Genomic DNA, 14999 nt, shown 5'->3' with positions numbered 1-14999 from the left:
GCATCTTCATCTTTGGGGCAAGGCATGGGGCTACAAATGATGATCTCTGTGATGGAGTATGAGGATGAATGACCCACGCCCTGACCCCCAAGCCCCCAGGGCAGTACAGGAAAGAACCAGGAGGCTGCAGGAGGTGACGGTCTAAGCCGGCCCCAGGACCAAATTCCCCACTGGGCAACCTTATTTAGTCAGCCAGAAGCAAGAGAGGCAGCAGGTGACCCTGCCCTACGGCTCAGCTCGTCCCAGTCCTCCAGCTGGCCTTGGCTTCTGGCCAGATTTGCACACCCTCCCCCACCCCCACCTCCCCGGGGCCCAAGGAGCCTCCTGGGGGTCCTGGGGTGCCCCCTGTGGGCAAGAGTCTTGGGGTCTGGTTGGCTTGCCGCAGAGTTTAATAATAGTAACAGTGAGAGTAAGCGTTTCCATCCTTCCTGCCTTTGGGCAGAAGAAGAAAGGAAAGAGGAGGGAGAGGAGGGAGTGGAGGGAGCGGGCTGAAGGGAGGCTTTGAGGCCTCAGAACTCACATCAAACGGCCGGATCTGGGCCTAATTGTCTGACCCCTGCCCCTGCCTTCAATCAGCTCTGCGGCTCCCCGCCCGCCCCTCGCCTAACTAGCAGCCATGTTCTCCTCATTAGGACAAGCTCCCCTTGCACACGTGTCCCCGGACATGTCCCCAGCACTCCCAGCTCCCAACCCTGCCTGGTGGGAGGGTACAGCAGGGACCCAGTTTTGGAGGGGCTCCTGGGACAGCTGTACCCTCAGCCACAGCTGGCTGGCCTGAGCGGCGGGGAGCCCAGAGGCCACGTGCTGTGACATGTCCCTGGGCCGGCTCAGCCGCTGTGTGCATTCTGTCCTCTGTGTGTCCTTCTTGTTACAGCCCGACTGTCTCAGACACATAGCTCCTGAGGGTGAGCTGTGTTTGAATCCTGTCCCCTTGGGGCTGGTTCAGCCTGGCAGGGGGTCTGCTGTGGGCCACGGTCTGCATTCAGAAGCCAGGAGCTGAAGGACTTTGTCGGCCTACTGTGCATGGATGGTTCCCTTAAGCAGATCCAGGCACGGTGATGTGTGAGCGTCTGGGGCTGGTGGCACGGCAGGGAGGCAGGGGAGCTGGGTGGTAAGCTCTGACCCTAGAGAGACATGTGTTTGAACCCCAACTCTCCCACCTCCTTGCTCTGCTGCCTTGGGTGTGTGACAGCCTTCCTCAGCTTCCTTAAATACGATATAGGTGACAGCCCCAATCTCACAGGGCTTGAGGATTCACTGAGGTAACAGGTGTAGAGTCCTCTCTACTACACCTGGCCCCAGCATATCTTATGGAAGGATACAGTGGAAGGGCGGTGGATTCGGACCAGGACAAACAAATTCCCTTCTCCACAGGCCTCACTTTGCCCAGCTGGGTCAAAAATGTCAGGGACAGAAAAAGCTGTGAGGAAGGGTTCAGAGCCCTGTAGAAAAAAAAAAAAGAGCAGCTCCCAGGGGACCCAGCTGACACCAGGGGCAGGAGCTCCGATGCTGGAGCCACAATTTGGGGACAGGGATGTCACCCAGCAGTGTCAGGTGGGAGGGGCAGGGGCTCAGCCTAAGGACTGTCAGGTGGCACCGAGGTCAGATGAGGCAAGTTAGTAGGGATGGCCCATGAGATAGAGATCGTCCCTTGAGTACTGTGGGCTTGGGAGGAGGGGGTGCTAGGGCCATCACGGGAATGCAGGCTCTCTGGGTCACTCTGGGTATTCATTCTCAAGGTACCAGACCTGTACGGGACTGGGGGAAGGGCTGGACTGGTCTGGGCCTTGACATTGTCTCTCACCTTAAACCAGTGGTAATGACTTGCAAATATTGATGGAAACGCAAACTACAGAGATTGTGTTTTTCGGGGAGTGACGGTGGGGAGAGGGATAAGGAGAAAAATAAACTGAAATGAAGTCCGGTTATCTCCCATCTGTGGCTGCTCCTAATCCCCCAGCCCAAAGGAATCCAATGCAGCCCCTTATCTGCCCTGTCAATCACTCCATCACCGCCCAGTGCTTGGTGGGCAGCGCACGCCCTCGCACACACTCAAGCACATGCTCACACATGCACACACTCACTCCACGACTCTTGCTCCGACACTCCCGCCCACCCCAGCCCATTACTCCTCTGAGTAGGAGCAGCCAGCACGCAGGTCCTGCCAGATGGATGCAATTTGCATAATATCAGCAGCGGAGGCTGCAAGATCACCAGGGGTCAGGGCGCTGACATCCCCGCACAGTCTATCTGCAAGTGCTAATTTGGCCGGCATTGATCTGTCTTTCTGATTTCTTTGTCATTTACGTCTGCGATGGTTTGACAGGAGATACAGAGAGAGACAAGGGGAGGCCAAGCTGGGCCTGGGGCTAGGAAGGTAGGGAAACAAAGATTGTACTTCCCAGTGCATCATACACACACAGCACACACAGGCAGACACCAGAACCTCCTTCGCCTGTCCGCCACTCCACTCATCCATCCATCCATTTCTCCATCTCTTGTATCTGGCAAGGGCCAGTTCCTCAGATGTTCCTTGGGCTCCGAGTGCGCCAGCCCAGGGAGGAAGGTGTGAACAGCCCTGAGCACTATGCAGGCAGCCCAGTGGAGGCCCTGTGGATGCCTAGACTTGTCCCTTCTTGTGGTCAGCTACCACCCCCAGCTCATCATTTACTCTGGGACACTCTAGAAAGAACTGGATGGGGTAGGGGGAGAGGGGGAAGGGGGGTGGTAGTGCTGGGGAAACACACACTCCAGCTGTCCCTCCCCGCTCCTCATAAAGAAGCTGTGCTGACTTCTCCCCTCCCAGCCCGCCTGCCCTGAGGATGGCCAAAGCCAGGAGTGGGGGGCGAGACACCCCTCTGCCTCTCCAGGATGGCCAGGAACAAGTCTGTCAGGTCGCAGAGGCCTCACCTCAACACTTCACCACCCTCAGGTCATCCAAAGAAGCCCAGACTGGGCTCTGGCTGATTCTGAAGCCCTCTAGCTCAGCCAGCAAGTCCCAGGTCAGATCTACATCCTCCCTGCTGGGCCCTCGGCCAGAGGCCCCACGTTCTCCCCTGCCTTGGAAGGAGAGTTCAGCGCAGGGATGGGTAGCAGATGTCATGGGGGGGGGGGGGAAGATGGGAACTCTGGGAAGGAAGAGCCCACTGCAGAGAAGTGGACATGGTCACCCTGTCAAGGGAGGCAAAGGAGCTGGAGCCTTCCAGGAGTGACCCCTCTGCCAATGGCTCTGTCCCAGCCCAACCTCTTTCCCTCACCCAGGGTAGCAGGAGCAGGGTGATCAGAAGGAACTCCCTGCTGGGCAAGGAGGGGGGTGCTGGCATTTGGTGTGTGCTAATCCCGGGCCCAAGGTCTTCAGAGGGACCGGGGAACTTCAAGGAGGGGAAGGCAGAGCTGTACTGCAGACGAGCTCATTAGCCAGCACCCCCACCCCCCCACCCCCACCACGAGGAGGAGGGCGGGCGGCCCAGGGAGCTCAGCGGCGGAGGCGGCAGAGAAAAGGCTGTCACTGTCCTTTCTTCCTTTTGGTACAAGCATCTCCCCGAACCGACGATTCTCCTGCAGTGACATCTCTCACGGGCGCTAATGAGATCCGTGTCACAGAGCTAATGCGCTCTGACTGGACTCTGATAGACACCCCACTCCTTCAGGGGAGCCTACAGGCTGGCACTGCCTCCCAGGGCCGGGCCCCACCCAGCCACCTGCCAGCCCAGCTCTCTTGCCAAACTGTGCTGGGCAGCAAGCTCCTGAGAGGGCTCACCCGGTGACTTGCCATCCCATCTCACCTGGAGCCTGTGGAATCCCCGGTCCCTGAGCAGAGGAGCTAAGCAGCCAGGGCAGGACCACCCAGCTGGGCACCAGGGAAGGTTTCGATTGTTTGCCCCACCTGTGACGCCGGCAGTCTGCAGGGCCTCCATGTCCCAACAACAGGGGAGATTTTACTGAGGTTTCCTGTGTGGATTTCCAACAAGAAAGAAGGGAAGGAGGCCCAGGCCGTGCCCTTAGGGAGGTCAAGTATGTAGGGCCTGATCATTACCTCTAACTGGGGCCTAGGGATTTATTCTGTGCACTCACACTGGGAGGGCTAGGCAAGACCCTCCGAGAGGTGGCCCCTAGATGATGCGCAGGATCTCCTGGATGGAAGGCAAACGGAAATCACTGTGTAGGGGGGGGGGGGCCCTGGCTCCCAGGGTGACTGTGCCAGGGTGGCCACGCCCCCTTCCCCTTTCTTCCTCACCTGCTGCTACCAAAGCTTTGCGAAGACCTGTGGGTTTTATGTGACACTGAGAGAAATGCCAAATGTAAGCTTGTTTTCTTCCTCACTGTCTCTGCTGGCAGCACAAAGCCCAACACCAAAAAGGTGCTCCTAGTTCAGCACGGTGGTAAGAATGTAGACTTTGTGCTCAGATGGACCTGAGAGTGAATCCTGGCTCCTTGGTCTGACTGCCTGTGTGACTGCAAGTAAGTTACTCATCTGAGCCTCAGCCTCCCAATCTGTAAAATGGGGATGACGATGGCTGCTTTCATCAGACTGTATGGAACCTACATGAGTTAATACAAAGCGCCCCCAAATAATGTGAATGTGCTGTGCTGACCACTTGCTGAAATGAAAGAAGGCCCACTCAGCAGGCCCCTGTGGAGGCCGCCCAAGTCAAGAACGCTAACGGAGCCCGCTGACACAGCCAGTCAGCAGTTCTGCAAATGTGTAGTCCCCCTCACCTGCAACCTGCTCCATGCCACCCTGCTCCCTGGAGTCGCGAGGCTGAATCCACTCCCCCAGGAAGAAGTGTCTCTCCCTGACCACAAGGCCACGCTGACAGCCCCTGAGCCCCATCTCTGGTAGGCGTTCCATCCCTGATGCTCCCCCTACTGCAGTCCCCAGGGCCACGCCCTCTCCCCATCCTGGTTACGGAGCTCAGTGGGGCCGGACCAATGCAGGTTTAGCACCTACCACAGCTCCTGAACAGCAGGTGCAAGGCAGCCGTTCACCACCTCCTTCCCCTTGCCCACGGCCAGCTGGCCGGCCCTGAATAACCACCACCTCCCGCATAGCTTACTGCGTGCATCCCTCACCTACCCTCCCCACTGCCCCCTCTATTGATTGCCCTGTGGCCTCCCCTTCCGTGATTTCTCATTGCTAGTCCTTTCTACACAGACTCTCAGATGGCACTGACTGGAACCAGCTCTGACCAGGTCATTCTATCCAAACACCCTACGGCTCCCCCTCAAACAGCCCAGCCATGCACATCTATCCCAGCGGGCCCCTCCATTCCACAGCCAAGGTCCCTTTCCTGCCTGGCCAGCCAAACCTCCAGCACACCTGCCCCCTTACTCTGTCAGCACCTCCACCACCCCAGTGCCCAGCAGGAGTCCCTGCCAGGTAAGCCCCACAGCCCTCCCCTGCCACCCATACCTTAGAAGGAGATTCAGGAGATTCCTCCAGGGGCCAGGATCATTGGAGCTCAGCACACCCTGCCACTCCCCCCCACCCAAGGCATTGCGGGAGAAGCCAGCAGCCCCTGGAGAGGGCTAAGCTATGGGACCTGCAGAGCCCTTACCCAGAGTCACCAAGGCTGCCTCACCCCCCAGCAAGATACATACCACTCCCCACTTGGGGCTGGCAGCTCCTCACACAGTTAATTAGCACCATGTCACTGAGGACCAGCCTGAGTGGCCAGTGACAGGAGCTGACCCCTGACCCCAGGGCTGGGAAGCAGTCCACATCAAACTCTTACAGCGCGACCCTTTTAGCACGCACAGTAACTCAGGGCACCGCCAGCTGAAGCTCATTAAAGCTGTCTCTTTGGCGCGAGGGCCATTAACCTCACCGCTCAAAATCTGCACCTCCCCTCCCCGCCTCTCCCAGCCCAATTAATGCCCTGCATCCTCCCTTCCTTCCAAGCACCCTCACCCACTCCTCAGAGCCAGCCAGCAGCTGGCAGGGCAGCCCCCTTCATTCACGAGTACAAGGATCGAGTGCCAGGAGCCCCCCGTGCCCTGGGCAGAGCAACAGAGGAGGCAGCTCCTGGAGCACCCACTGTGCGCTCAGACTGAGCCAGCTGTTCCTAACAGCCCAGGGAGACAGGTGGCACTGCCTCTGATCTAAGGTCACAGGGCCTGAACTGCTGCTAGCTCCAAAGCCCTGACTTTGCTGCCAGCAGCCAGAGCATTGGGTGGTCCCCTGGGGCCCACCCAGAGGGAAACACCTTCTTCTCTGAAGGAGGGAATAGTTCAAGGGTCCCCACCTAGAGCCAACATGGGTGAACAGACAAGAACACCATCACTGAGTCCCAGGAGGCAGCCAAGAGTGGGAACAAGGCACCCCTTCCTCTCACAAATGCCCCCAGGACAGATACACAGAAGCAGGGAGCCCCGCTCAAGGCTGCGTGGGGTGAATCACCCTAGCCCTGTCAGCCCCTCTGCCTCTGGCAGCTCCTCTTTCCCTGGGCCAACACGCCTTCCCACGGGCCCGGTTCTCTGCTCCCTCGCTTGCCCAACACCCTTGCCCTGATTCATTGCTCACTCGCTGTCCGTTCATCCACCAGAGCGCTTGTTGAGCACCTACTTAGAACTAGTGTGTGTAGCACTCAACTGCCTCATTGATTCTGGACCAGAGCTCTGATCCTGTCTTTTCCTGTCTCCTTAAAACCTCACAAAAAGCCACATCCTCTGACCTGGCATTCAAGGCTGGCTTATTTCCCCATTTATCTTCTAGCCATTTCATTCCCTAACCCAAATGTTCCACTCCAGTCACAGGAAACTACTTGCAGATGTCCAAAATTGTCCTCTCATCACAACAGGCTTCCTCCTGCCCTTGCGCTTTGGTATACAGATGGCCTCCCCAAAGTAGAAAACCCTTCCCCCAACTGTCTGCCTAGCAAACTCCTATTCATCCTTCAGGGATCCCTCGACTCAAGTCTCATCTTCTCTAGGAAACTTCCTGCGGACTTCAAAGGCCTATCAGCATGATAGGTTTGGGGTCTCCTCTAGGCTGTATAAAACAGCTCCTATGGGAGGGAACAGCAGTTGTGGGGGATTCCCAATTCCCCAGGCCTGATGGCCACTTCCTCTTTCCCCTGGGACCCCAAGAGAACCTTGAGGGCCAATAAAAATGATATGGGGGCATCCTCAAGTAGTGAAATGTAAATGAAGAAGAAGCCCTTGGCAACTGAGGGCAGGGAAACCATCCTTGGGGTAGCCCAGGTGTTTCTATCCCGACCCTGAGCACCCTGGGTGGAGATTGCCCAGTTCAGTCTCTGCCTCCTCCCAGGAGCTCCCTGAGGACAGGACCATCCGCTCAGCATGCCCGGCCCCAGCAGGCACCTGCAGTGTCTGCGGAAAGGATGAGGCCAGTCTGTAGCAGGTGACTGGACACCTTTCAGTGTATCTTGCTGGGCCCCTTCCCTGTCATACCTCCACAAAGGTACACAGGCTATGCTAATGCGTAACATCACCCAGGAACACCCCTGCTCCTCCCCGCTTGGAACAAAGTCTATGCCTGTCAAGTACCCTGCTTGAAAATATTTGCATGTACACGTGTGCAGACACACACACCAAATGAGATGCACAGAAATGAACAAACACGTTTTCTGATGGATACACACACAGGCTGATGGTTGCTTCCACAGAGACAGGTGCCCTCAGGAAGGTATACACAGAACACTGTGACCCATACACACATACACGCATCCCTCAAAAAGACACATTACAGGGACACTTACAAACTCCCAGACACACACACAGAGACAGGCAGCTGAAGATGCCATTCACCCCTTCACAGACACACGTCCACAATGGTATATAAGAAGCCAGCAGAGCCTCCCGTGCCTAGAACCAGCCCCCTCCCACAGAGCAATCCCCCTGAGGAGGCACCCCCATCTGGTACCCCAAGTGGCCCCTCCCAGCCCAGGCCCCACTCAGTGGCGGCTGCTGCTCCTACGGGGCAGTTCAATACCCTGTGGACGGAGCCATCGGTCAGAAGGACCCCGACTAATTAAAAGCTGGTGAGGTTTAAATAATTCATCTCCTTAACTCCCATTGATCGCCCAGTTTAGTGGCCACAGACTTGAAACAATATTAAACAGCCTTCTCCAGCTCCAGGGGGGTGGGTAGGCTGATGTGCCCACCCCTCTGAGGACATCACCCGCCAGAGATGCAACCCAGGGTGGGATCCCTTGGTCTGAATCCAAGGCCACCTGTGATCCACCCAAAGCCCAGACCCCAGCCTCCTCCTGAAAGTTGTTTTGAGAGACCCTTTCCAGCAGTCAGGTTCCACTCTCCCCTCACTCCACCCCTCCTTCCCCGCTCCCCCCAGCTACGGAGATCACCCTGCTGGAGCACTGAATGAGCCCCAGAACCCCTCTGTGTGCCACGGGACTGGGGTATGTGGGCAGGGGACTGACCAAGCTGCCAGGGGGATGTGTGGAGGGACTGACCAATGCCGCTGTGGGGCCGGCCTATGTGTTGCAGGCTGAGGCCCTTGTTCATGTCTAGAAGTCCATTCTTGGGCCAGCAGCCCATGGCGAAGCTGTAAGCCTGGAAGACAGGAGGCAAGAGTGGTTACCAGAGACCCTGACCCAACCCCATCACTCACCAACACCCCCAGCCCCCCATGTCTTCCCAGCAAGGGCTTACTCTCATCACACCACTTCATGAGAGTCCTCCCTACTTGCTGGGTCCCCTTTCCACCAAAGTCCCTCCAGAAAACCCTTTCCACCTTCAGAGCTCCCTCTCTCCTGGGTGTCTCCCCATCAGAGGTCCCCAGCCCGCATGGGGTGCCCCTCACCAAGCTCCTCTCCAGAGCTCTCATTTACTAAGATCCTCCTTCTTAAGACTCCTCCTCCCACCAGGCATCCCCTTCATCATGCAACCCCCCTCCCCTCCATCCAGAGTCTCTGGGCCTCGTTGGGTATTACTGGTCACAAAGACTGGTGGTGGGAGGGACTTGGAGATCAATATATCCAGACTTCACTCCAAAGACAGGAAAACTGAAGCAAGAGACGAGGGGGCCGGCCAAATGCCTGTGGTCAAGGTGCTTTTGACCTGGAGGTAGGCCAGATTGTGGAGCTGAGTGCCATATGGGCCTCAACTGAAGACGGGTAAGGTCACCTGGCCGACTCAAGCAGCTGTGAGGGGAGCACATGAAGAGTGTGAGTGTGTGTGTGTGTGTGTGAGTGTGTGTGTGTGTGTGTGTGGTGGGAAGCAGATCTCGCTGAAGGTCAAGTGCTCACTTATGCATATTCAAAGCGGCCACCCATCGATCTGTACTTAATTGTTTTCCTGGGGTTGGGGAAGCAAGCGCTGGGGGCATCGATCTGTTCAGCCCCCAGCACTCCATTGCCCCCTTCTGTCCTCAGGCCACCACCCACCTCCTCCATGGTCGGGGGGTGGGGCACACATCAAGCAGGGACAGCGCCTCCTCTCACATCCCTTACAGGCATGACAACCAGCTATCACAGATGAGGAAACTGAGGCCCAGAAAGAAGAGACTCACAAGGGTCAGAATGCTATTAAGTGGCCCAACAGGGGTTTAATTCCTATTCAGCCTGCCAGCAAGTCCCACGCTTCTATCAGTGGGCTTGCATAGCTAGCTGACCCTTCAAACAGTACCCATCTCTTCTCCCAAGAAATCCCCAGCACCAAGCTGTCCTTCTCCCAGTGGCAGGAAGGTGACAGGGTGGTTAAGACAGTGATCATTGCAAATGATGTTTGGGTAAGTTCCCAGAAGTTGGATGGTGAGTCCACTGGTGGAACTAAGGTGACTGTTAGCCATGGGCAGGCAGGCACTACAGAGCTCCCGTCCACCACTGGGCCAGAGAAGTCCCCATCCCACCACCGACCGACTGCCTCCCAGCGGAAGAGTGCCCAGCACGGGGTCAAAACAGAGCACAGGAGGCTGAACACGCAAGCTGTGCCAGGACCAAGGGGCTGAGCAGAGAGCTGGCACCCTTCCTTCCCAGCTGCAGGAATCAAGTGTCAGCCCTGTGGGCCCTGGGAGGCCAGGAGAGAGTGCACCTCAACCTCAGCTCCTTCCAGAGCCGCTTTGCTTGACCACAGGGGTACCAGCCACCGCCCGACTTCCCAGCCCGCTCTCCCACGCTTCCCCAGGCCACAACTGTACCCACAAATCGGGGGCTGAGCACGAGGCTCAAGGACAGGGGAGAAGACACTGGCTCGGAGCCAGGGCAGCGCCGGGATGCAGGCAGCAGGGAGAGCAGCCGGTGGGCGGTGCACAGCTGGGGGAACTGCTGAGCATGGTCAGGGCCGCGGCTGGAGCGCAGTGGGCCAGAGAGCAGTGGCGGGCCGCCTTTCAAGTACTTTAAAATCACTTACAAAGGCCGGATTAAACGATCAGAAATTCCATTTAATAGGACAAATAAAGAAATAACAATCTACTCTATCAGCCTGGAGAAGGCAAGCTGGATGGGTTTTCTTTCTTTTTTTTTTCCCCTTCTAAAAAGGAAAAAGGGAAGGAAGGGGGAAAAAAGAAGGATAATGTGTGTTTACTCAAGCAAAGAAAAAAATATTTAAGTGATGTCGGGGAGAAGATTGCGGTAACTAGTGAAGAATAACACCGTCTACTTTGCTGTCAAATCACACCCGAATTTCAGTAATAGATTCTCGGCTGACACTCAATTCAATTCGAAGGTGATCCTGCTTTATCCCAGCCCATCAAATATTAAACACTTGCATTAGCAGGTGCTGCCGCTTCCCGGCTTAAAGCGGCGGGCGGGCGGCAGGGCTGCGGAGGCCCCTCTGCTCTGTGTGCGGCTCGGGGACAGGGCAGCTTGGCGTTATCTGCGCGTCATCCTGAGCCTTATCGCCGCTAAGCGGGAAGACCACTTCAGATAACATTAGGCGCCTGCCCCAATGCGTCACCGTGATTAGATTATTATTATAATGATGACTCCCCAAGATCTTCTGCAGACTGGAAAGTGAGGGGGCAGCAGAGCCCAGGAGGGCCTGGCTGGTCCAGGGCAAGCCGGGGCCCACAGGGGGGAAGCAGGGGTACCAGACAAGGCGGCAGCCCAGTCCCGCCTGACGAATGCCTTTCAGGAAGGGCAGTCTAGCTTGTCAGAGCCAGGGTGAGATGAATTGGCGTCTCTGCTGTGGCCGCCAGTGGCACGCCCCACGGTCTCCTATTCCCAGATAAGGCATGCTAACCAATTGCTGCCATGGCATGGCCTCAGCCAGCACTTTCTCCGGGGGTGCGGGCGGGGGCAGGGAAGGCGCGTGCACATGGGTCTGCCAAGCTCCTAATAAGAGGGATTTAATTTTTACAAATGCTGCTTCCAGCCGGGCCTTCACGTACCAGCCGAAGTCCAAAATGATATTAAAAACGGTTAATTAAAACTGCTCTCTTTCAGCCTGGGCTCTCCCCATGCTAGAGAACCCTGGCAGGCCTCCTCCAGGTACTGCCACGCGCCTCTACAGAGCCGAACCTTCCGACGTGATGGCCTGCCTCGTGGAACCCCCCCGAGGCACAGTCCCAGGGCACAGCACCACAGCTCCCCCCAGCTCCTACTATCTCAGGCACCCCTCAGCACAGCTAGCAGACAGCAGAGAACACAGGGTTCTTCCGCCACCTAAGCGTCTATCTGCGTGTTCCGGATCTTGTTCCTGCTGCCCCTCTGGGCCTGTACCTTCAGGCCCACCACCCCCGGCACTCACTGCTAAAGTCCCTACCCCTCCCCAGATACACACACCATTGAGCACGGGTATACACATCCACACAGGCACCAAATTCTCCCTCAGGTGACTCAGCCCATCCTTCCATTCCCTACGCCCCTCCCGACGCCCTCCCTCAGAGATTACATCCATCTGTGAATCTTAGCAGAGCCTTCCCAGGAGCCCAGCTCAGGGCAAGGTGATGTGGGCTGTGTCTTACAAGTTCTGGCAGAGGGGTCAAGGCTGGCACCAGAGAGCCACCAGAGCAGGAGAATCGGGGATGCTGAACCCTGTGTGTTGCCCACAAGGACACCAGAGACAGACTGGCCCATGCTGGAGATGACTAGGAGAGCTTCCTGAAGGGAGCGGTACTGGAGGCACCAGAAAGAAGACACAGCAAGGACAAAGGAGGATGATAGGAGCAAGCTGGATGGCAACAGGCAAGGGCTGGGCTGGGGCGGAAAACGTGGAGACATCTTGAGGTGCTGTCTCCCAGCTCCGTGCAATGCTGGCATCAGCCAAGGGGCTCGAGTACCATCTACCGCCCCCCCTTTACTCCTGCCTGCTTCCTATCCTCACTCCCTCTCTCTCTTCTGCCAATCTGTGGGGCCTGGGGTAAGGGACCCAAAAGCTTTCTGACCTGATCAGTGCTGGGCAGAAATCTGAGAGCCAGAGCCTGTGCCCAAGCCCCTGTCCCATGCTGGTTCCCAAATTCTCTGGATGCCACTTCTCCAGCTGCACCTCTCCTAGCTAGTAGGGCCCACCTGCCCAGCTGAGGGTTCCTGGCCAGACGGTGGGGCAGGGGGAAGGATGACTGACGAGTCCTCTCCAGGGCAGGCAGAGTCAGGGTGAAAGATGCTGGGCCTCCCAAGCCACCCACCCCAGCCCTGTGCCAGGCAAGCATGCACACTTCCCTTCCCCTGAGCTGCTGTAATTTCCATGCGCAGGGAAGCAGGTGCCGAGCTGTTCCCGGCTGGCTCTCCCCTCTCGCAGCTCTGCCTGCCTTGGCTGCTGCCCCATTAGCTTAGTGGCCAGCCATCTGCGACGGGCCTGCCGCGCAGCCCTGCTGTAGGCGCGGCGGGTGGCCCCCTGTGTAACAGGGAGCTTTGCCATTAGCGCCTTTAATATTCTGACACCTCAGCACAGCCTGCTATTACATGCAAACGCTGATCGCCCTGTGAAATTACATTGCTGGGCCCGCGAAATGGAATCGTGTATAATCAGCCTCCTCCATGCACTGTCAGTCCCATCACAAACACGGCACCCGGCGGCTTACGAGGGCTTAGCAGCTGCGACAAGTGTATTCGGTTTAATAGATGAAGTAGCCCTCATCGGCAGCAGCATCAGATCCTTCAAAGAGGAAAGAGGAGGCATTGACACTGCTAGGGTGGCTCTGCCCACTGGTTCACCACCCACCAGGGCCCTGAGAGTCGGCTGGACACAGCGTGGGCAGGGCAGTGGCTGGGGCTAGAACCCAGCTCAGACCACAAAGAGAAGCACAAACTGGCAGAAAACCCAGAACCTGAAAGTTGGCAGCGGCACGTCTGACTCCCCACGAGGTCACCCTGAGGGGTGGCCTATGGCGGAGGGGCCATTTCCCAAGACGAGGAACCAAATCAAATCACCTGTGTTTCCCATAAACGCCCAACAGACAAAGACAGGGAGGTGATACTCTGGAGGATGCAGGAGAGGAAGTCTGACAGACAGAACTACTACCTAATCTTTTCTTTAACCGGACATGTCGATAGTTGGTAAACCAAACACCAAGGCTACAGAGATACACGAGGATGGCATACCCAGCAGCCCGGGCCTCATGGAAAGCTTGTGCGTTCAGAAGTTGGTTCCCAATTCTGCCAGTTATTAGCAGTGTAACTTTGGTGATAACCTAGAGGGGTGAGATGGGGTGGGAGGTGGCAGGGTGGTTCAAGAGAGGGGACATGTGTATACCTATGGCTGAGTCATGCTGAGGTATGGCAGAAACCAACACATTATAAAGCAATTATCCCCCAATTACAAATAAATATGTTTTTTTAAAAAAAAGCACACCATAACTTTGGATGAGTCATGAAACCTCTGAGCCTCAACTTCCTGTACTATAAGATGGGATGTTAGCTCTTTCTCCCAGGTATACCTGAGGTGACTCAGGAGCACCCAGTCCCACCTCTATCCCCACATGTTCTTGGTGCCATCACGCAAAACGCAGACTGTCTTTGAGAATGCTATCACTCCTTTTTCCAGGTTCAGCTTAACACTGATTACGGCAGACTGTGTTTGCCAGTGATGGTCATTAACATTACCTTCAATCTCACATGTTGTCTACTTCTGATATGACTCTGATAAACCTGCCGTTAAGAGGGGAGTCTATACCCCTTTGGAAAGGGGTGGGCTTCTGTTATGACCTCAACCAAAAGAGTGACGCACAAGTAATGCTGTGTGATCTCAAGGCTATTTCAGAAAAGCCAAGGCAGCTTCCTCCTCATTTGCTAGAACACTTTCCCTGACCCTTGAGCTGCCTGTAAGAGGTCAGACTGCTCTAAGGCAGCCATGCTGTGAGGAAGCCCAAGTCAGTCCAGGAGGAGAGACCATGTGGAGAAGCCCTGGGACTAGATGGAGAGAGAGAGAGGTGCCCAGCCAGCCTCCAGCTGCTCCACCCAAACTCTTCTGAGTTCCCCTTCTCTGACGTCCTTCCTCACAGTCTCCTGTAGAGTCTCACCTGGTCACGTGTGGCTCCTGCCTGCTCCCTGCCTGTTTCTGTCTGTGCTCTACTACTCTCCCTGCGTGATTCGCTCAACTCTCTGGTCTTCAACCTGTCCAATTTTCAAATCGATTATTCTTTGCCACTATTTAAGTGTCAAACAGATATCTTCTATTGCCCACTTGGCATTTCCACCTGGAGTCCACTCAGGAAATTCATTTTCAATAGGGTTAAAACCCATTTCAACATCTCCTCTCCAAAGTGTTCCCTTTCCTGGGCTCCTCAATCCCAATGAAAACTCTTACCATCTACCTGGTCTACCAGAGATGCAGGGAGTCAGCCTTGCTCCCTTCTTCTTCCTTACCTCTCCTCAAGTCCTGGGATTGCTGCTTTATGTCCCCCAAGACTCTACTTGAGCAACTCCTTAGCCTACCTAGGGTGCCCTCTGCCTTCTCCCAGTTTTTATCCCTAATGAACACATACTCTTCTTTCAGCATTCAGTTCAAAAGTACTTTCCTTCAACTTTCCTGGTGGTCCAGTGGTTAAGAATCCAGCCTACCAATGCAGGGGACTCCACTTGCTCTGGAAAGACTCCACTTGCTACAGGGCAACTAAGCCTGCGAACCACAAGAGAAGC

At 56.2% G+C, this 14999-nt stretch overlaps 1 protein-coding gene across 14 annotated transcripts in view; it reads right to left on the bottom strand.

The window, feature by feature from the left end:
- Positions 1-14999, bottom strand: part of ERI3 (ERI1 exoribonuclease family member 3) — a 132492-nt gene that overhangs the window by 16487 nt on the left and 101006 nt on the right. For 13 of the 14 annotated variants that reach the window (XM_040231379.1, XM_040231376.1, XM_040231372.1 and 10 more), the window contains one exon: positions 8436-8535. The exons of the other annotated variant lie outside the window; for it this stretch is intronic. In XM_040231379.1, coding sequence (XP_040087313.1) covers positions 8436-8535 — 100 coding nt within the window. The remainder of the gene's footprint in view (positions 1-8435; positions 8536-14999) is intronic. 14 annotated transcript variants of the gene reach the window in all.

Source organism: Oryx dammah, unplaced genomic scaffold (assembly GCF_014754425.2).
Source record: "Oryx dammah isolate SB20612 unplaced genomic scaffold, SCBI_Odam_1.1 HiC_scaffold_28, whole genome shotgun sequence".
NCBI classification, from domain to species: domain Eukaryota; kingdom Metazoa; phylum Chordata; class Mammalia; order Artiodactyla; family Bovidae; genus Oryx; species Oryx dammah.
Note: the sequence above shows the minus strand (reverse complement) of the source record. Positions and strands in the feature narration are given on the sequence as shown.